Source organism: Podarcis bocagei, assembly GCF_964188305.1.
Source record: "Podarcis bocagei genome assembly, chromosome: 9".
Classification (NCBI taxonomy): domain Eukaryota; kingdom Metazoa; phylum Chordata; class Lepidosauria; order Squamata; family Lacertidae; genus Podarcis; species Podarcis bocagei.
Genome location: NC_138134.1, coordinates 59684513 through 59705295, shown reverse-complemented (window position 1 = coordinate 59705295; position 20783 = coordinate 59684513). Strand labels below are relative to the sequence as shown.

General features: G+C 45.1%; 2 protein-coding genes across 4 annotated transcripts in view; one reads left to right on the top strand and one right to left on the bottom strand.

Annotated features, from left to right (window-relative positions):
• The window catches only part of TSPAN5 (tetraspanin 5), a 94874-nt gene extending 90618 nt beyond the window's left edge, over positions 1-4256 (bottom strand). For 2 of the 3 annotated variants that reach the window (XR_014011386.1, XM_081207429.1), the window contains exon 1: positions 3891-4256. Coding sequence is in view for 2 of the 3 variants with exons in the window: in XM_081207429.1 (XP_081063555.1) it covers positions 3891-3971 (81 nt within the window). In the remaining variant the exon portion in view is untranslated. The remainder of the gene's footprint in view (positions 1-3890) is intronic. The other variant, XM_081207428.1, reaches the window with a different exon arrangement.
• Positions 3983-5475, top strand: LOC308594291 (uncharacterized protein; the record flags this gene model as incomplete). Its single annotated transcript, XM_081207312.1, has 2 exons — positions 3983-5395; positions 5431-5475. The coding sequence occupies one exon, from the start codon at positions 3983-3985 to the stop codon at positions 4991-4993; it is 1011 nt and encodes a 336-aa protein (XP_081063438.1). The 3' UTR covers positions 4994-5395; positions 5431-5475.
• Positions 5476-20783: the final 15308 nt, after the last annotated feature.

The window sequence follows — 20783 nt, the reverse complement described above, 5'->3', positions numbered from 1 at the left end:
CTGTGTGAATCCAATTATTGCTCCTCTATGCAAAATTAGTGGCATGGCCTGCTCAGGACCAGCTTGCCAGACAGTCATTTCTGAACCAAGGTCCAGGAAGTGCACAACCACACTCCAAATTCATAAATACCTTCCACACAACAGAGAATAATCATATCAACAGATTAATGTGGTCCATGAATCAGATCTCCAAAAACTTCAGGAGAACTTGCTCACACTGGCTTTAAACTAAAATGTACATGCCACAAAAACATAGTTTTGAGTTAAATTATGTACTTGTTCAAATTTGGCTCATGCTGCTACGGATACAAGCATATGCATGCATGTAAAGATATGCCATGCCATTTTCGTGGACACAATGCAATATGCAAGGAGCCAACTCACACCTCAGCGAGTTGGATCCATGAGTGACCAGCTCACTCACATGCTAGTGTTGAACAAGAAAATACTCATAAAACAAGCTTTAATGTAAAGTATGAAGCAGTCTTCAGCCTAAGGTCTGGTCATTCTATTAAAATGTTCACAGTGAACATTCATTGAACATGAATTGGAAGCAGATGTAAGCCTAGCATTTTGGAAGGTACTTCACACTTCAAACATTTTTTCAACCTTATCTTCATCCTCGCCTGTGGCCACCTCCCCAAACTAAGCAACAAGATCCACTTGGAAGCCAATTGGCTCTTCGTCAAAAGGCGCCCAAACTAATCAGCCAATTTGCAGAAACACAGTGCAATTAAGAAGACCACAGTGTGTAGGCAATGCTTACTAAAGGTGTTCAGCAACTTCAGTTCTAAAATAAACCTACCTAGCCTGAAGCTGTCCTGCTTCTGTGTCGTCATGATGGCAGCTAAACCAAAGTGACACTCTGGCCTCTAAGTCACTAATCTTTAACCTGGTGGGTTGGGACCCACTAATGGATCACAGCCTGAACCAAGGTGGGTCACAACATGAGCATTACCACCATGCATATATATGGTAAATGATTAAGAAATGGGTCCCCAGGTGCATATTTGGGTTAAAAGCGGGTCCTGAGTCTGAAAAGGTTGAAGATACGTGCTCAAAGTAACCTCATAGCAGATCAGGCACTCACTACTGTATGATGTATGACACCTTCAGCCCATGTTCATTCAACATATTCGTCAAGTATAAGAGTCTGGGAGATAGAAAGTCTCTTTATCCAACAACCAGCCCCCTACAGAATGCATTTAGTCTGAAAACATCCTAGTACTCAAGGCCTAAAGCTAAAATGGAGAAGTAATTTAAAGTCAGGCTAATGGTACTGAAAACTGGATTCATGAGGATTTCAAAACTCCTGTTCGAAGTCTGCAAATAATTACACCACCACTCCATTCATTCCTGCTACATTTAGAAAACCATTCAGTGTGTCACAGTAAGTCATTCCAACACCCATTAACACATCTCCAACCTCTTAATAGGAGAAAGGTTGAAATTCAACAACTCCGCTACCTGTGATAACTGGACAGGTGATTCAAGCATCAGAAGCATCTTCTCCAAAGCATCTTTTGCACAACTCTCCTTGGAATACAAGCATTTATAAGACTAGAGCCAGGGAACCACCAAAGTTATAGTACAGGGTCATAACAATGAATTAGAGAGGAACTTCTTTTTTTTGTCAGCATGCCAAATTGTGCATTTCAGTACTGATCCTAACTCTCATAAGCATACAGTCTAGAACCTGTAATATGCTCTCTCCAAGAAGGCTGCATGATTCATTCTACTGTGCCTTCTATGTCAGCTGGGGAACATCTGAATTCATCACAGTGTCCACCCCTCCCCCTCCCCATTTCGAGAACCAATACTATGGACAGCTGAACAGTCACTGCAAAAAAAACACTGCACCAGATTTGTAGCAGCACAGATGGGATTCAAATATGACATTAGGAAGAAGCAGGGAACAATAGAGCTTTGGCACTCCATGGCAGAACAAGAAGGGGGGGGGGTATCTAAAAGGTGAGGCAGAAGATTTTTACCTGCCTTCTCTAGCAAGAGGTGAAAAAACAGAAAAGGAAACCTTGAGTAGAGAGAGTCATATGCATCAGCTTTTAAAAATCAGTTTTCAATCTAGAACATCAGAACATCTTCAGATATCTTCCTCTTACTTCTAGTGCCAAAATTGCAGCACTACTTTAATTTAATGTCAACAGCATAGCTATTGTTGTTCTAGGCAACTAAAAGCTCTCTTTAGGCTGCACAGCCCCTGCATAGCACTTTATCCAAGTCTGGATTTTCTAGTTTGCTAGTAAGAATGCAACACTACAACTATGTCCTTACACGGGCCTTTCTTAGCAGCAAGATACAACCAAGAGTCTTGTGATACTGAAGGTTCACATATTTATCACAGGGAAAGCGTTCATGGACCAGGGCCCATTCGCCATATGTACAAAGCAGCCTCCTCCACTGGCAGGTTCAACAGCAACATTAACACCTGGTTTCGGTTCCAGGCCTTTGGCCGCATCTCCATTAACTTTTGAACCCAAGTGCCAGAAATAATCAAAGCTCTATCCTGGCAACAAGGAAAGCAGGAGGAGGATGGGTGACACTTCCTTCCTTTCCATATGGAATAACAGATCAGAATTGCTTTTAATGTATTTCCATATAAACTAGCCACAGACTTACAGCCAAGCCTACTTTTGCAGTCTCTCAACTTGAAATCCAGAGCTCCTCTTGCACTCTGTGTTGTGTGTATGCGCACACACCCTCTCCATTAACAGGGAATCAATTTCCTTTATGTAATGTCCTGCTCACAAGTAGGGTTAGTTCATGAGAGCTCTCCTATTGACCCAACTTCGCTGCAATGAACACCAAATGCTATTTATTCAATTGTTTCCAGAATCCATTATCCCAGTCAATATCCCCATTTCTGAAATATCCATACGAACACAGCCTGCTACATCCCCAAAGGTTCACATTATGTAACAATAATTCAAAAATGTAAAACCTCATATGGCATTGTGGTGTGTGTGTGTTTAAACACATACATACACAGAGAAGCAAAATGCTTTTTATCAAAGAAGAAGAGCATTCAAAGCTACAGCAAATTGGGAGGAAGCAGTGGAAAGAGCATAGTGATGTAATATTCCAACATACAATTCCAATCCCACCAAAGCAGGGGCAGCAAAACAATTAAAAAGGTTGGGGGGGTGACTCAATAGGTGATCTGTATGCATGCAGAATTTCGAGCAAATGCTTATCCTAATCCCAATGTATATTCTTTTTTTCTTTTAATTAAAATGGGGATCTATTTTGCAGCGGCAAAGTATTGTACACTCTTGTTTCTGCTGCATTAACAGGAGCCCACCACAACGGACCCATTTCTTACCTACAGTCGTTGTGTAACCCTCTCCCAACAACACAGCTCTTTAGCCTTCCAGGAACACTTGGAACACGGCATTATGCCTTCTCTAGTCCATGGAAGTCTTATCAGTCCCTTTTAAACCACAATAGGGGCAAAGGGAGGTGGGGGGTGGCGGCGGCGGAGAAACAGAATCACACCTTGCAAGGGGATCTGCTGTGGGGATGGTGGAAAAACCAAGCCGTTCCTTTATTATCCACGGAACATGAAAGACTATGGCCAGAAAAAGTCAAATACTACCCAAAATGTTTCCCTGTAAAGATCACCCCACTAAAAAACATCAACACGAAGACACACACACACACGTATCCTGCTAGGTTATTTACTTCATGAAAAACCCCATTCACGCTGAAGTGCCTTGTGTTTATTTTCTGCTGGGCTTATTTCACTCTCTCTTTCTCACACACACACCTCCAATTTCTCTGGAAAGGGGTGGGGAGGGTAAATCCTCGCCCAGCTAGAAAATGCACACGAGCCCCCCACAGCTTTGGCCCATAAAACGAACCACTCCACTTACCCAGAAAATGACATTGAAGCCGAATATGAAATATTTGATGCAACAACTGACTTCAGGGCCCTTATAATGCTTCCCGGACATCCTTGGGGTTCATGAAGACACTTCGCGCTTGCAGCCCGGTTTGGGGATACAGAGAGGAGGGCGGGAGAGAGAGAGAAGAAGAAAAGGTATGGGGGGATGTTGAGGGGAAATTGGAAAGGGGGTGGGGAGAAGGGGGCGAGGGCAGGGAAGCGCGAGCCGCCGCCGCCGCAGATAAAAGATGCAGGAGCCGGAGCGGCAGGCAAGAGAGAGGCAGCAGGCTTGGGCTCAGGGTTGCCCGGAGCGCGCAAGCGGCGAGTCCCCGTGGGGCGAGTGCAAGCCCCGCCGCCGCTGCTGCCTCCTCCGCCACCTCCTGCTTAGGCACATCGAGGAGCGGGAGGCCGAGCCGCCGTCGCCGCCGCCGCCGCCGTCGAGCGCGGAGCAGACGTTGCCGGCGCTGCCCGGAGGGGGATGCCGCTGCTGCCGCTGCAACCGCCGCCGCCGGCGCAGGCAGGTCGCTGCAGGAGCCGCGCGACCAGATCGCCTTGCTCGCTCGCTCGCTCCCCCGCTGCCGCTCCTCCTCCTCCTCCCTCGGCCCACCCCCGCCTCGCTCCGGCAGCAGCGCGCAGCCTCCTCCCGCCGCGAGGGCCGCCCCCTCCGCAAAGAAGGGAGGCGCCGCGCGCTCGCAGGCCGAGACGGAGAGAGAGGCGCGCGCGCTCCTATCCGGAGACAGCGGGCCGCTTGCCGAGGAGCGCTTCGCAGCAGCAAAGCCACTCTCTGCCTGTCTACCCCGGGGAGCTGCCCAAGGCCGGGCGTCAGGATTGGGGTGCGGAGAGGAGGCTTGGCCTGGCTCGCTCTTGCTCTCTTTTAAAGAGGCGCGCTTTAATGAGCAGCCTCAGCAAACCTTCGCCGCCGCCGCAACCTCTGGCCCACCGCGGGGTGGGCACCAACCAACGCACCGCCTAGAAAAAGAGGCGTGCAGATTTGCATCAAATGCACAGGTGCGGGTTTGTTCGGGGTTCCAACGTGGGCCGCTTCCGGCGTCGCAGCGGCCCCCGCCCCACGCAAAAAGAGGCTTCGACTAAATGAACGTCAGCAGTAACAAGATCGGGGTAAATTCTGGTAAAAATCCAGCAAAAGCCTTCCTAATCGCCATCGGTAATAACAGTTCCATGTCATTTGGCAATCGTCCAAAGGGAGATTACAAGCGGGGCCAAATTTATAAACGATTTTTTTCATTTATTTATTTGTATACCACCCTAGCTATACCGGTAGATCTCAGAGTGGTTCGCAACATAAAATTACAATATACATGGAATACTTGATGAAAATAAAAACAAAGACATCAAATGATTGTGCATGCTTTTGTTACGGGAATATCACACCCTTCAAATAAATTTCTTTGGTAAGCAGCAATTTTCCTCTTGGGTTCAACACTTTCCAGCTCCCCATGGTAAATATAGGATCCTAATGAACTACGATACTGAGTAAGACCATTGGTCTATCTACCGAGGTATTCTAGTGTTTCCCAAAATTGGGTCGCCAACTCTTTTTTGGACCACAGTTCCCATCATCCCTGACCACTGGTCCTGCTAGCTAGGATGGGAGTTGTAGTCCAAAAACAGCTGGAGACCCAAGTTTGGGAAACACTGGCCTACACTAACAGGCTGTGGCTCTCCAGGAATTGAACCTGGGAACTTCTGCAAGCAAGGCAGATACTCTGCCCCTGAACCGTGGTCCTTACCCTTCCTATTCAAAAGGAAAGGTGCCCAGTGACCCATATAGTGAATCACATGAATTGCTCACTTGGCGAAACACCTGCCATGTTTGCATACCTCCCCTTCATGCTGCAGTCCTATCATGTAAAATAATCCTGGACTGTTTTCAAGACCTGCATTCTTATATGCTTTCTTAGAAGTAAATCCTCCCCAATTACTCTCTAGCAAATTTTTCCAAGAATTGTAACATGATCAGGAGAAAAGAGTTTCATGGCATCTACATTTAGCAATTGCCTTGTGACATTTAATAAAAAGTGTGCTACAGTCCATGAACTATTCACTTGCAATTTTCCTAGCTACTATCCGACTGCAATCTTATCGCGTAGCCTTTCTCAACGAATGGTACTTGTTTATTCAGGCCCAGCAATATTTTCTGTATCTAAGGTCTGTGACCGTAATAAATCCGTTCATTCGTATCAGTGGCATGATCACTTTATTTACTGACCCCCATACGGTTTCCTGTCGCTATCCAGCCGGTCTCACCTTTTGCATCAGACAGAATACTAAACTTCCTGAAGCTTACAAAGGAAAACACCACTATTTTGCAAATTGCTGGTTTGCACCGGAACAACCTGTTCTAACGAGAAGCCGCCGCTTTGTTTTCTTTGATCCGCTGCTGGAACTATCAGTACTATTTAGCATTTTATTCAGCACAGCGTACACAGAAGTGACACAGTTCCTGCCTGCTATGAGGTCTTAGAATGTAATTTTCAATGGGGTCAGTACCAAAGGGAAATAACAGGGCTTGAAGAGCCAGGTCTGCGGCAGAAAGCCACAGAGACGCCGAGGCTCATGTTGGTTCAGTAAAGGTTTTGCAGAAAACTGGATTTTGAAAGAACTATTAAATATTACTTGTGGTTTATATAATCTACTAATAGCCTGTATGTTGTTGCTCGATATACACAACTTTGTCAATGAGTTCATAGGAAGCAGTGCAAGGGTGTTACAGGCTTGAATTTCTGCTAGTAGATAATGAAATTACAGTTGGAGGCCGCCATTTTGTTTAGCCTCACACACATGCTCCAACAGGCACAGAAGGCTCGGTCAGCAGAGAAGGTGGCTCAGTGCTGCTGCTATGGGCCCCTTTCTCCCTGGGGTTGGGCACAGCAATAACAAGGAGCAGGAGCAGTAGTTGCCCCTCAATGGGCACAGAGAGAGAAGCAGTCTGCTCCCCTGTCAATGGCAAAGACAAAGAGGACAAGCAGCAGTGACTGCCATAATTGCATAAGCACTAGGACGATAACACTACAGTGGTACCTCAGGTTACATACGCTTCAGGTTACATACACTTCAGGTTACAGACTCCGCTAACCCAGAAATAGTGCTTCAGGTTAAGAACTTTGCTTCAGGATGAGAACAGAAATTGTGCTCCTGCGTCGCGGCGGTAGCAGGAGGCCCCATTAGCTAAAGTGGTGCTTCAGGTTAAGAACAGTTTCGGGTTAAGTACGGACCTCCGGAACGAATTAAGTACTTAATCTGAGGTACCACTGTATACCAATTTATATAATAATGTATGGGAATAACATATATTGCTCTCTTTCTTTTTGCATATTTTCGCTTTTATATGTATCTTTGTTGTTTTTCTTTCACACACTTTTCTCTTTTTTCCTGTATCACTTTCTTTTACATTAAATCACCTTAATAAAATACATCTTTAAAATAATAATAATAATTGCTGAGCCTTCTCCCTCTGGGTTCAAGAGACAGTAGCAAGGAGCCAGAACCATGGTGCTCAAGGGCCACAAAAAACCTGGAGGCAGACTTGGACCATGATCCCAAAAGAGACATGTGGAGTGTGGCTAATTGGCTACTAAGCAGCGTCTTGGAATGGTCAGTCATCATTTTTGCAAGCATTCCCTCCCTCCATGTATTGTAACGTGTACACGAAGAACGATTCTTAATCCTTTGGTTTAAAAGGTGTACACGAAGAACGATTCTTAATCCTTTGGTTTAAAAAACATCTCCCTCCTGAACATAAGGGTTTTCTCTTTTCTCATCAAGAGAGGGAATGGACAAATATCAAACTTTTTTGTGTGTGTTATAAAACAGATTGGTGGTGTTTTTCACGAACAGACAGTTGAAATTGCCCATGAAGACCTCTGCAGAATGCTGGAAAATGAACAGCATGATAGATGTGTTACAGTTTGCATGTGCTCACTAGATCCGACTTAAGAGATCCAATACGGATCAACAAAGGCACTAAGGCTGCTGCCCGCCAACTGCATCAAGTCTTGCGGCACCTTCAAAACCCACAAATTTATTATGGCATAAGCTTTCATAGTTCAACAAAGCTTATGCCATAATAAATTTGTTAGTCTTTGCTGCAACATGCAAACATGGTTACCCCTCCGGAAACTGCCTGTTAACGACGGGACTCAATATTATTCCCACTAAAGTCCTACATGGGAAATCTGCAACCTTCCAGATGTTGGACTGCAACTTCCAGAATCCTTGGCTGCTGGATATGCCGGCTGGGACTGATGGGGTTTGAATTTCAAGAAACCTTGGAGAGCCACTGGTTCCCAATCCTTGTTGCAGAGTAAATGTGAATGCTCTGCACTCTACATCTAGGCTCAGATCAGCAGCGTAACTAGGGAGGGGCGGGGGGACGCACTGGGCGCCACTCACCCAGGGGGTGGCACTTATCGCAGAGCCTGCAGCACACCTGAACCATGTGTCTCCCCTGGCAGCAATGCAGTGGCTCAGAAGGAAAGTAACCACTTTCCTTCTGAGATACAGACAAAATTGGACCCCAGAGAAGCCCCTCTTTAGGAGTTCAAGGCAACATTCACACCATACATTTAAAGTATTGTGATACTGCTTTAAACTGTCATGCTTTCCCCCAAAAAATTCCGAGAACAAGTTGACTCAGAAGTAACTAAATTTTCTAATTTTGGGACATGTCCAGAATACCGTATTTTTCCATGTATAAGACTAGGTTTCCCCCCAAAAAAATAATGTCCAAAATTTGGGGGCATCTTATGCACGGATAGATCTCCCCCCATTTTCTTAAATCAGAGTCCCCAAAAATAGGGGGTGTCTTATAAACGGAAAGATTCGGTATATGCATATATATGCACATGTGGCATATGTTCTGGCAAATATTCCATTGAATCCATTTTAAGGCAGTACAGGATTGCGACCCGATAAAGTTTGAGTCTGGTGTACAGATATTCCTAGAACATCACAGTCACATGTGTACAAAAATCTTACAGATGCCTTGAAGGTCTCTAACAGGGCAAAACAATTGTGCTATTTTTATGGCAATTAATTACAGAGAACAGAACAATAAAATCAATACTTAACGGAAGCAAATAGGTACACTCATTTTCCTTTATGTGCATAAGCAGCTTATGCTACGATAATAATGAAGTCAAATGAGCCACCTGCTTCCGTGTGGTATGACAAGGCGATGGCGCATTCTGCCAAGCAATCCTCCAGATTTCATCTTTTAAATATGTATTTCCTGCATCCCAGAAGGCACATTTTCACTTTTAGATGACATGAACGCACACATTTCTGTAGCCTATATATATCATTTTTCAGAACACTAAAATATTCACAACTTTCAAATGTAGTGCATATCAGCAAAGTTGCAACAGCCAGTTAGAAGAGACAGGAGCCAGCAGATTTAGACACTGATCTACAGTGCACACCTCCAGTCTGTAAACATAATTAAAATCTGGAGTTGTATCTTAAATTGGTGCACAGTTAAATCTTAAGGGTGTAAGATTAAGCCTGCTGGATCTGGCCAATGGTCCACAGGGACATCTTAAGCATATCCGGCACCATGGTGCAAAGATGACCTTTGCAAAATGAAATCACAAGGCTGCGTTGCAAGATCAGAAATACCACTATCCCGGTCCATTCTTGTGATTTAAAGTCGCATTCCCTAAACAGAAATCGTAAATAAACTTCTATACTCACAAAGGCACAATTTATTAAATGATCCCTTTGTTCCTGTGCACATGCAATATCCTGTTCTTTTAAGAATTGGGAGAATGCTATGGGCTTGTGAGCACCTACTCCAACTCCCATGGAAATTCCTCTTCCCTTCCATGGTTTGCTACAACCGTGGTATAGCATACAAACCCCTGTACAGGTGCTAAGCATTGGTAGTTACAAAAACTCATAACTAGATGTCAGAAAGCTGCAAACCCTGGTGTTGGAATGTGATATCAAAGCAGAAAGTTTGCTGAGTGGAAGTCCAAATACAATACTTGGAATTTGTAGAAACCAAAAATAAAATAAAATATTGATTTCTAAATGGATAGTGGAATTTGTGAATTTGGACCCAAAATTGAACCAAGTCATGCCAAAGTCATGCTTTAGTCTGCCATATTGACTCAAAATGGCACCCAGCATCCAAATGTTGATGAGGACCAGTGTCCCCACCTCAGGAAGCCTTGAACAGAGTTTGGTGATGATATCTCAAGAGGCAGTTGAATGTATGCCAATTAAGGTGCGAAGTCATGCCAAAGCCCTATTTTGGTCCACCATCTTGATTCAAAAAGGTGTCTGGCACACAAATGTCACCAAAGACTGCTGCCCCAACTTTAGGATCCTTGTGCCAAGTTTGGCAGTGATATCTGGAGAGGTGGCCAAAGCCACAGAGAACAGGTGGACAGGCAGACAAACCACTTTCTGAAATGTATAGTGGATGGTGGTCTATTCCTACATGCCTAGTTGAGATTAGCAGTAAGCAGGATAACAGAAATGGCAGGCGGCACTTAAAACTGTAAATTATGGACCCTTTCCAAGTCCTCCCGATTGTGTCCTCTCTGTGTTTCTGTATGCACAGCATCAGACGTCCTCCTGCAAGCCAGCAAACTCAGAGTTGCCAGTGCTCTTGCTATGTGTGACACCGGTACAATTGCTTCTGAAATCTTGATCTCCCAGGAATGTTCAGCTTGCTGGTCCTATTTGTGTCACTTTTTACTCTCTACACATGAGCTTTTCACTGTAATTTCCTGCCCACATTGTATACAGTCACACAGACACAGAGGCCTGCCAACAGCAAGTACAGTAGCCACAGTCTGAGGAAACGGAACTTTGGACTGGTTTGCATATAACTTTTTAACACCATACAGGGCCCTGCCAACCTAGCAGTTCGAAAGCACGTCAAAGTGCAAGTAGATAAATAGGTACCACTCTGGCAGGAAGGTAAACGGCGTTTCCGTGCGCTGCTCTGGTTCGCCAGAAGTGGCTTAGTCATGCTGGCCATATGACCAGCTGTACGCCGGCTCCCTCAGCCAATAAAGCGAGATGAGCGCCGCAACCCCAGAGTTGGTCACAACTGGACCTAATGGTCAGGGATCCCTTTACCTTTACCTTTAGAGCCAAACTGGATGATACAAGAAATGTGTGATTGGATTTCACATATCTCTTGGGGGGGGGGGTTGGGGGGGAATGGGAAGAGCAGCCAAGGAAGGACCCAATCAGGATTAGGAATGTCAAATATGTAGAATGGGACTGACCCTGTCCCATACACTATTGTCCTGATGAAATGTGTACCCCTGCCCTCCAAAGGAAGCTACATAAATACATCAAATGAGGCAGATACGGCAAATGACATGTAGAGCATCTTCTTAGAAAGGATCCCAATTGGAGAAGTGAATTGACTCACCTAGGCTGGCCATTGGCTCCCCTCAACAGAAAGTGCTACAAAAGTTTCCTGTTCCAGCTGCCTAAGCAAGGATAACCTTTCCTATCTCGTCACTCTTCCCAATTTAAGATAGCACTTCATGCATCTTACAAGGTCTGTGAAAGTCAGTTGAAATGTCCCCGCCTCCCTTTCTATGGTGGCCTTGCTTCATTCAGGGGAAAAGTTTAGCAATGGGGGGAGGTGTATAAAATTACTCACGGGGTGAAGAAAATGGACAGAGATTAAGTTATTCCTTCCTCATAGTATTAGAAACTTGAGGCCATCCAAAGAAGCTGAACACTGGAGAGGCAAAAGGAGGTTTTTCTTCACACGGTGCATAGATAATTGGAATTTGCTGCTACAGATGTAGTGATGGCTACCAACTTGGATGACTTTAAAAGGGGATTAGACAAATTCATGCGGGATAAGGCTGTCATTGGCTATTAGACATGATGACTATGTACTGTCTCTAGCTTCTGAGGCAAAAGGCCTCTGAATGCTGGGATACACAAGTGAGGAAAAGGCTGCTGTGGGCGGCATTGATCCTGGACTCAATGAAGCACAGTGAACCAACACCAGCTGATGACATGGCTCCCCAAATCAACACAGACTGCGGAAACTTCACACTGGACTTCAAGCATCTGGCATTGTGTGCCTCCCCATTCTTCCTCCAGACTCTGGGTCCTTCATTTCCAAGTGAGATGCAAAAGCTGCTCTCATCAGAAAAGAGATTTGGGGAGCCATGTCATCAGCTGGTGTTGGTCCACTGTGCTTCATTAAGTCCAGGGTCAATGCAGCCATCTACCAGGAGATTTTGGAGCACTTCATGCTTCCTTCCGCAGATGAACTTTACGGGGATGCTGACTTCATTTTCCAGCAGGACTTTGGCACCTGCCCACACTGCCAAAAGTACCAAAACCTGGGTCAATGCCCATGGGATTATTGTGCTTGATTGGCCAGCAAACTCACCTGACCTGAACCCCCATAGAGAATCTACGGGGTAATGCCAAGAGACAGATGAGAGACATGAGACTGAGCAATGCAGAAGAGCTGAAGGCTGCTATGGAAGCATCCTGGTCTTCCATAACACCTCAGCAGTGCCACAGGCTGATAGCATCCATGCCATGCCGCATTGAGGCAGTAATTGATGCAAAAGGGGCCCAAACCAAGTACTAAGTACATATGCATGCTTCTACTTCTCAGAGGTCCATTATTGCTCTATTTGCAATCCTTGCTTTGCCGATTTCATTTAATATTATAATTTTCTGAGATTGTTAATTTGGGGTTTTCATCAGCTGTACACCATGATCATCACAATTATAACAAATAAAGGCTTGACATATCTCGCTTTGCACGTCATGAGTCTATCTCATATATTAGTTTCACCTTTTAAGTTGAATTACTGAAATAAATGAACTTTTCCACGATATTCTAATTTTCCGAGTTTCACCTGTATATGTAGACTTTCAGTAGGCACCTGTGAGAATAAGATGCTGGAGTGTGGGGGCCTTTGGTCTGATCTAGAAGGGCTCTTCTGATCTAGCTTATGCTCCAAATCATGGTCATTGTATGTTAAACTGTAGGTAATAAATCCCAACAGAATTTACATACACTTTGTCCCAGTGTAAGAATGAAAACATATCCCTATACTCCGCAATTGGTTCCCTAAATATTTGCTGTAGCTTATTATCAGCCTGCAGAACAAGACAACAGTCCTGAAGTTGGTTTTCCCAGTTGCAAATGGGTGTGTGTGTGTTTTCTTAATGCGAAAGTTGATTAAGGAACTAGGTGCCAGCAAAAGATTCATTTATGGAGTTGGAAGAAGGAAAAACACTGGCGAAGTTCTACCAAATTTTGTCCAGATACTAGCACTCCCTGTGAACAATGCCAAGTTTCAATAAAAAGCTAAATTCTGTAAGATCAGTTAAATAAAAACATATTTTTGAAATAGCGGGTGGGCGGGAGGGAAGGGGATCTGAACAATAATTGTAGACACGCACGGGCCAAGAACATGTTCCTTATTCCATAATGTGTAGATTTTGCTAAGCCAGAAACAGATGAACAGGAGAACATCTAGCCATCTAGTGGCAGAGTTCACTCAGATGCAACAAACACGTTCTGTAAATTTCTCCAGAGCGGAAAGAAAAAGAGGCAAAAAGGCAGACGGTATGGTTTTCTTAAACTTTCCATATTGTCAGCACCAGAAGGCTGACTAGGATTTTCTCCTGAGAGGAGAAAGGAGAAAAAACTTCCCCATAAATTGCACCAGAGAGAAAGGTTATTTCCAGTATCGGTTGTGATATGCTATCCAGAGCTGTATTGGTGATAGCAATATAACAATATGGTGATAATATACAGTAAAAATAAATAAATAAATAAATTGATCAGTTACTTCCCTTTATCAGTATGCCAGAATCTGAATATCATTTTCCCACACTGAAACACATGGACTTAGCTAGGATTTTTTTTGGGGGGGGCAGGCTTTTGTTAGTGGGGGCAGAACCTCAGACTTGTATTGATTGGGGGTGGGGGGTAGCTGCCCCTTGCCCCACTTGGCTACACCCATGCTGAAGCAGACTATCTCCTTACCAGTGAGGTCTGCCCCGATTTTGACTCCTGTTTAAAAGGGAAAGCAACAAACAAACATTTCCAGAGAGATAATAGATTGAGACTCTCAGAGAAGGACAAATAAGCCATGAGGAACCTTAAGACCATCAGCAGGCATCAGCACTGCCTTACTGGAAAAACTATGGGAGGCTGCCAGGCCCCTACTCCATTTCCATCACCTGTGGGCCTTTAACTAACATTATTTTCACTGCCACCACCAGCTTTTGCCACTGTAGTGACTCAACCCAGAAGTTGATCCCCCACACAATGGCAGCAGCCTTTACAGAAGGTAGCCAAGTGGCTCAGATGGGTGCCAGGTAGCAACCATCTTGTATTTCCTAAAATGCAATGCTTGTTTCCTTAGCAACTGTGAAATTTAATGTATTCATCAATTTGGAGCCCGAAGGAGCCCAGGGCAACAAATACACCTCCAGTTTCAGAACAAACAAAGCACAACTCTGTGGCAAGCTTCCCCCAAGCTGGGACCCTCTAGAGGTTTCAGAGCAGAACCACCACCCCCGCCCTCCTCAACAGGTCTTAGGAACAACGTTTCTCAAACTTAGGTCCCCAGCTGCTGTTGGACTACAATTCCCATCATCCCTAGCTAGCAGGACCAGTGGTCAGGGATGATGGGACCCGAGTTTGAGAAACACTGAAAACACCACATTTAGAAATGGACATTCAATGATATCTGTGTAGGGGGGCCCATTCCAAGTGCATAGAAGAATTCTAGACTCATAACAATGCACTTTCGTAGCTGTAACAAGTGCAGAAGGTGGCTGCTAAGCACAACTAGGAAGCCTCATGTAACACCTGTTCTGAGAGAACTACACTGCTTACCTGTTCTCTTCCAGGCCCAAATTGTCCTGAACAATGGGGTACCTGGCAGCAAGTAGCACTGGTCTACACAGTTCCACGGCATATGCTCACCCATAGTATGGCAGGCTAACAAGTCTGAAGTCCAGTCAGGCCAGGTTCCTGCCTCTGCAACCAATCCAGAAAACAGGGCACCTAGCGGTCAGTCCCACACAAGCACAGTCCTAATGAGTTCCCTGATCCAACCAACTGAGTAGACCCAGCACCTCAGCTCTGCTTCCCTGATTGCAGCATCTGAGCTTGATGAGGCATGTGACCCTCACCTGTCCTGAGCCTACTCCAGCTGAGGAATCACAGGCTTCCTCCCAGAACTAGTGAGCCCCACCTGGCCAGCTAGGATATCCCAGCTAGGGCACACCGTTGTCTGCCTCAGTCTCCTAAAGCGTTGATCCTGCTGCTCCTTAAGCCTCAGAGCCCACCATGTTCAGAGAGACAGGGACCAGAGACTCTGGCTCTGGTGATGCGTCCTACTGCTCTAGTTCCTGCGCACTGACCTCCATCCCCTCACCACCCTTTCTACACCAATCTCTCCTTCTCCATCTCCAGCTTGCCCCAGTGTGTCCCAGTCATGGTTACACCCTTCAACAGGGATCCTCTTCCTCCTCTCTGCTGTCCTGCCAGTTCATGACACAAGTGAATGTCTTGTCTTTCATAGAATCATAGAATTGTAGAGTTGGAAGGGACCACGAGGATCATCTGGTCCAACACAAGAATCTTTCACCCAATGTGGGGCTCGAACCCACAACCCTAAGATAAAGAGTTTCATGCTCTACCGACTGAGCTACCCCTCAGAGTTCTCCCTCAAGCATGGGTCCTACATATTTGAAAGATCAGTTCTTCCCATACAGACTAAAACAGGAGCTGTGTTTATCTGGGGAGGTTTATCTGTTAGCAATTCCATCACCTGGAGGAGGCTTCATGGGTGATAGCATATAAGAGCCTTCTTGGTAGTGGCCCACAAGGTGTGGAATTCCCTCCCTCCAGATGTGTGGCGAGTGCCTACATTGTACAGCAGGGGTCAGCAAACTTTTTCAGCAGGGGGCTGTCCCTCAGACCTTGTGGGGGGGGGCGGACTATATTTTGGAGGGGGGAAAATGAATGAATTCCTGTGCCCCATAAATAACCCAGAGATGCATTTTAAATAAAAGGACACATTCTACTCATGTAAAAATATGCTGATTCCCAGACTGTCTGTAGGCCGGATTTAGAAGACGATTGGGCCAGATCTGGCCCCCGGGCCTTAGTTTGCCTACCCATGTTGTACAGATTTAGGTAACACGGGGATGGCCTAATGCTGTATTATTATGTCTTCTACATCTCATGTTGTTTCATTTTGTGAAGGGCAGATAATAATAAAAAACCATACTAAATAAATCAGTAAATAAATAGGCATTCACTCACAGAAGAACAGGTGGGAGATTGACCAATGTCAAAGTCAACCAGATAATATTACTAAAACCGATTTGGGAAATTGCCAGTGTGGAGACGCTTATGCATCAAATCTGTGTCATCAAGGGACAAGTGAAACAAGATGCCTTTTTTGCAAAACGGAGTCGTTTTATTTATTTTTTTACTAATGAGACTAACAGTGCACACACATCCAGCCTAACATGTGACAATATGGAAAAAGAAAAAGAGTCATGTGTCTGGGGAATTATCATGAGTTACAACCAGGCGCCTTCATCTGCCCCAGATGCAACAAAACATGTCTCTCTACAGCTGCAGCAGGCTCTAACCTTCCAGCAATTCGGTTTCACCCCCAAAGGTGCACTGCTTCATCGTTTCCTGAGACAGACAAGATGCCAACCAACCAGTCTTGTTTATGAGGCAAGTCCCTCTATCTGACAAATATGATAATGGCAACAATCTTCTTCTAAATTAGACCCATAATGAGAAATAAAATTATATTAACTCAGCTGTTTGCCATTGCAGTTGTTGCGTATTTTCTCTGGTTCAGATTTCTGTCTATTCATTGGTGCTTCTGTTTGATAGAAGTAAATAACTGAAGTTTACAGTAAATTAAAAATAACAAAAGGGAAATATTGAAACCTCTGGTGTGGTGTATAAAGAGGATTCAATAAAAATGTCAAAAATTCTGGGGTATGCTGAGAGCCTCAGGCCCAGGGCAACCAGCTAAGGAAGCTGTTATGTTGAGACAACAGATTGTGAATAAACTCATGTGTGGCTGATATGGTCCTGGCTGCGTCTGAGAAACTGGCCTGTCATTAATTCCCTTCTTTCTCTCACAGTGACACTTGATCCTCACCATGTTTCTATCCTATATTGCTATGTTGCTGAAACCCTCTGACAACAGAAGAGAAATGCCGCTCTTTTTCCTTTGACGTGACCTCAATTAACATACCCAGTCAGAGTTTTAAGCACAGATCTGTCTGCTGGTCTCTGAAGCAGTGGTACTCCTGACCCCAGCCGGTCGCGAACTCCTGGCAAACTCTGCATGCCTGGGTTTTTGTATCTGAAATAGTTTCATAAAACAAATTGGCCGCTGAGTGCCTCTGATATTATGATTTTTCTTGTGGTCACACCAGCTGGGCTGTCATCCATTTATTATAACAAATTAAGCAGATTCCTGGAAAATGAATAATATTCTGGGCTTGTAAAAGAGGCCTTGTCCAAAGACCGCCCAGGCACCTATATAATTTACCACTAATTTACCCACTAAGCCATAGGGCTGAATTATGGGAGGCAGAAAGGAGAACCAGCAAATGGGATTGATCTGTTCTTGGTTCTGGGTGATGGCAATCAGATGCCGATATCATAAGGTCATTATACAAATCTGTGGTTGCATTGCATTGGGGATACTGTGTACAGTTCTGGTTGCCTTGCAAAAAGGACATTGAAGAATTGGAAAAGCTTCAGAAAAGTGTAACCGAAATGATTCAGGGGACAGAGGACCTCCCATATGAAGGAAGGTCGCAGCATTTGGGACTTTTTAGTTTAGAGAAAAGGCAAGTAAGAGATGACACAATAGAAATCTATGGCACGATGCATAGGATCAGTGGCGGAGCATGCCTCAGTCCATCTCCTATGTACTAAGGCTATTGACCCAGCAGGCATAAGGTCCTTTATGTGCAGAGCAAACAACAATGGCATCTGATGGCTTAGCCTGCTATCTTAGGTTAGGAGCTGCCTTAAGACACCAGCTGGACCACACTGTGACCTGTTCCTGCACACCGTGCTTACAAGGGCCTCTTTTGCAAACTGAATAAAAAAACCAATCACTATTTTCTGTTGTGCTGAAGCACTACCCCACCCCATCAGCTCAAACACGTGTGATTTCCACAGCAAGCTGTTTTTGCAGCCGCTTGATGCGTGATGTTTAGCCTGCAACTTGATGGTCTCTGGATCGGGGAAAAGTGCACAAACATCACATCTGAGATGCAGCAGAAGTGTTTGTTTTGCTATGATGAACAGATGGATTAGACTGCTTCCATGGCCCTGGATCTCTTTTGAAGCTGAACAGAGCAGAAAACAGACTTCCCCTCTGGTTAAGGTGCTGGTTTGCCCCCTCTAAGAAGTTTTGGAAGTCATCTCATTCCTAGCGCGGGATGGGCAAATCTGTCAATTTTGGTTTCTCTTTGGTCCCATTCACACCGCAGATTTAAAACACTTGGACGCGACTCATGGCTTCCCCAAAGGAGTTAACTGTAGTATGGTAAGGGCGCTGGAAACTGTAGCCTCAACTCTTCCCTTGCATCTTCTTCCATTGAGTTTATGCCCTCCTCTGTACACTGAGCATGAAAACGGAAATAACTGAGGGTGGTATTGTTATGAATTTGTGGTTGCCAGACCTCTTTAATCCCTGGATCCAGCAAGTGTTAGAATATAAGCCAAACTAGCTTCAGGTGCCTGAGTGATGATGGGCCATTAAGAGAGAACAAAGGAAAGGTAGTAGACCATTAAGAGGACCAATGAAAGGGGGTTCTGTGCTAGATGACAAATGGGTGGGGCTCCTCCTGCAGTTCTTACATAGTGAGAAGGACAAAAGTCAGGGTTTAAAGAGTTTGTGTAATGTGATCTACAAGTAATGTGATCTATAAGTAAAGCTTCAGGCTTGAACCCAAGGCTGTGTCTATGGGAGAAGCAGGAACCTTTTGGGGTGTTGATGCTGCGAACCCCTCCATCGTAGGCTCGGGTTGTATATAGGTGTAGATAAACCATACATGATAAAGACACCAGAGTTTCTGCTGTGCCTCATTTCCAAAAGGAAACAGGGACCTTGGGTGAGCACCCAGAATCTTGCATCGCTCGGAGATTGGGGCGGCGTCAGGGGCGTATGAAGGGGGGTGGAGAGGGCGGTTCGCCACGGGCACCACTCGGGGGGGGGGTGACAAGATGGCCCACTGCCCTCCCCAGATGTAGAGCACCCAAGGGCGTGCACAGTTAGTATGGGCACTGCTCGTGTGGCATCCGTATGGGCTGCCTCTTGCATGGTGACCATACGGGCTGCCATGCGTGTGCAGTCTGTATAGGTGTTGCACATGCGCCGCCAGACGGTTCGCCCCGCCCCTTGGTGTCCCGCCCCGGGTGCCAGAGAGGGTTCCTCTGCCACTGTGTGGCGTGCAACAGTATTTATATTTATTACATTTATATCCCACCCTTCCTCTAAAGGAGTTCAAGGCGGTGTACCCTTCTTTCAATTTTAATCTCACAACAACCCTGCAAAGTAGGTTAGACTGAGAGATGGCAACTGCCCCAACTTCGCTCAGTGAGCTTCATGGCTGGGTGGAGATTTGAACCCTCGTCTCTCAGGTCCTGTTTCTTCACTTTAGCCACTACAGCACTCTGGATCTTGGTCAGTAGTCACTTAAGTCAGGGAGTCTTGGTCGGGGAGTCATCTCCCTCATCCTCTTTAGGAAATTGGCTTGGGTCAATTTGTGTATAATTTTCAGGTTCCTAATGAATCATTTTTTTAAAACCCCAAGGAAAAGGGTTTGAGAATCTTCTGTAGAAGCCTTGCCTAGGTTATCTTGCTGTAAAGCTAACAGGACGAGCTAAAGCTTGCCACAATTTGTCGGGGTGACGGAGTGAATTAACTATTTCTGAATGGGCTCCAATGCTAAGTTTGTCCTGTCTTGGGTATTGTCTTGGCTCCAGTGTTTGTTTTAGCTGAACCCAATGCCAGCAGATAACAGACCGGTGAATTCCCAACACTTTGTGTAAAACTTAGCCACCCAAAGAAGTAGCAATGGTGCTTTCATTTACTGCTGCAGCAACTTAAGATCCTATGTCTGCTAAGGAGCAGGAGACAGAGAGAGGCATGGCTGCGGGAAAGCTTAAAAGCATATGCTCTCTCTCTCTGTGTGTGTGTGGCTTGATAGCTTATCTGCTTCATTAAGTCTAGCTGTTTGTAGAAGGAGATTACCACCCCAGCAGCATGGAGCCAGCAGAGGCTGCAACTCAAAAAATGGCTTGAGTTGAGAGGCATAGATATTTGCCTGCATCTCTTTTGACAGTGTGATCCTACCACCTAGACATAATGGGGCCCAACTCTCCCTGTGGACTTCCACCATCAGCAATGACTGTTTTTGTCATTTTTGGACCACTCACAGCCTTATCAATACAGCTTTGCGAACCAATGTCCTGCTTTTGAGAGAGAGGAAGGGAGGGAGGAGAGCTGTTGCTGTGCCTGTTGTGTTCAGGTCTTGCTTCTGCTCTCTTCGTAGGAATCTGGTTGGCTGCTGTGAGGAGAGGATGGTGGATCAGATAGCCTATGGCCTAATAATAATAATAATAATAATAATAATAATAATAATAATAATAATAATATTTTATTTAGATCCCGCCCTTCCCAGCCGAAGCCAGGCTCAGAGCGGCTAACAACAGTGAAAGTAACACAGTTTACATAAAATCACAATCAATTAATTGAAATACATTCTAAAATCAATTCAGAATCAAATTAATGGCAACCATTGGGCTAGAGTTCTATGAGGATTACCAAAGAAGGGGGTC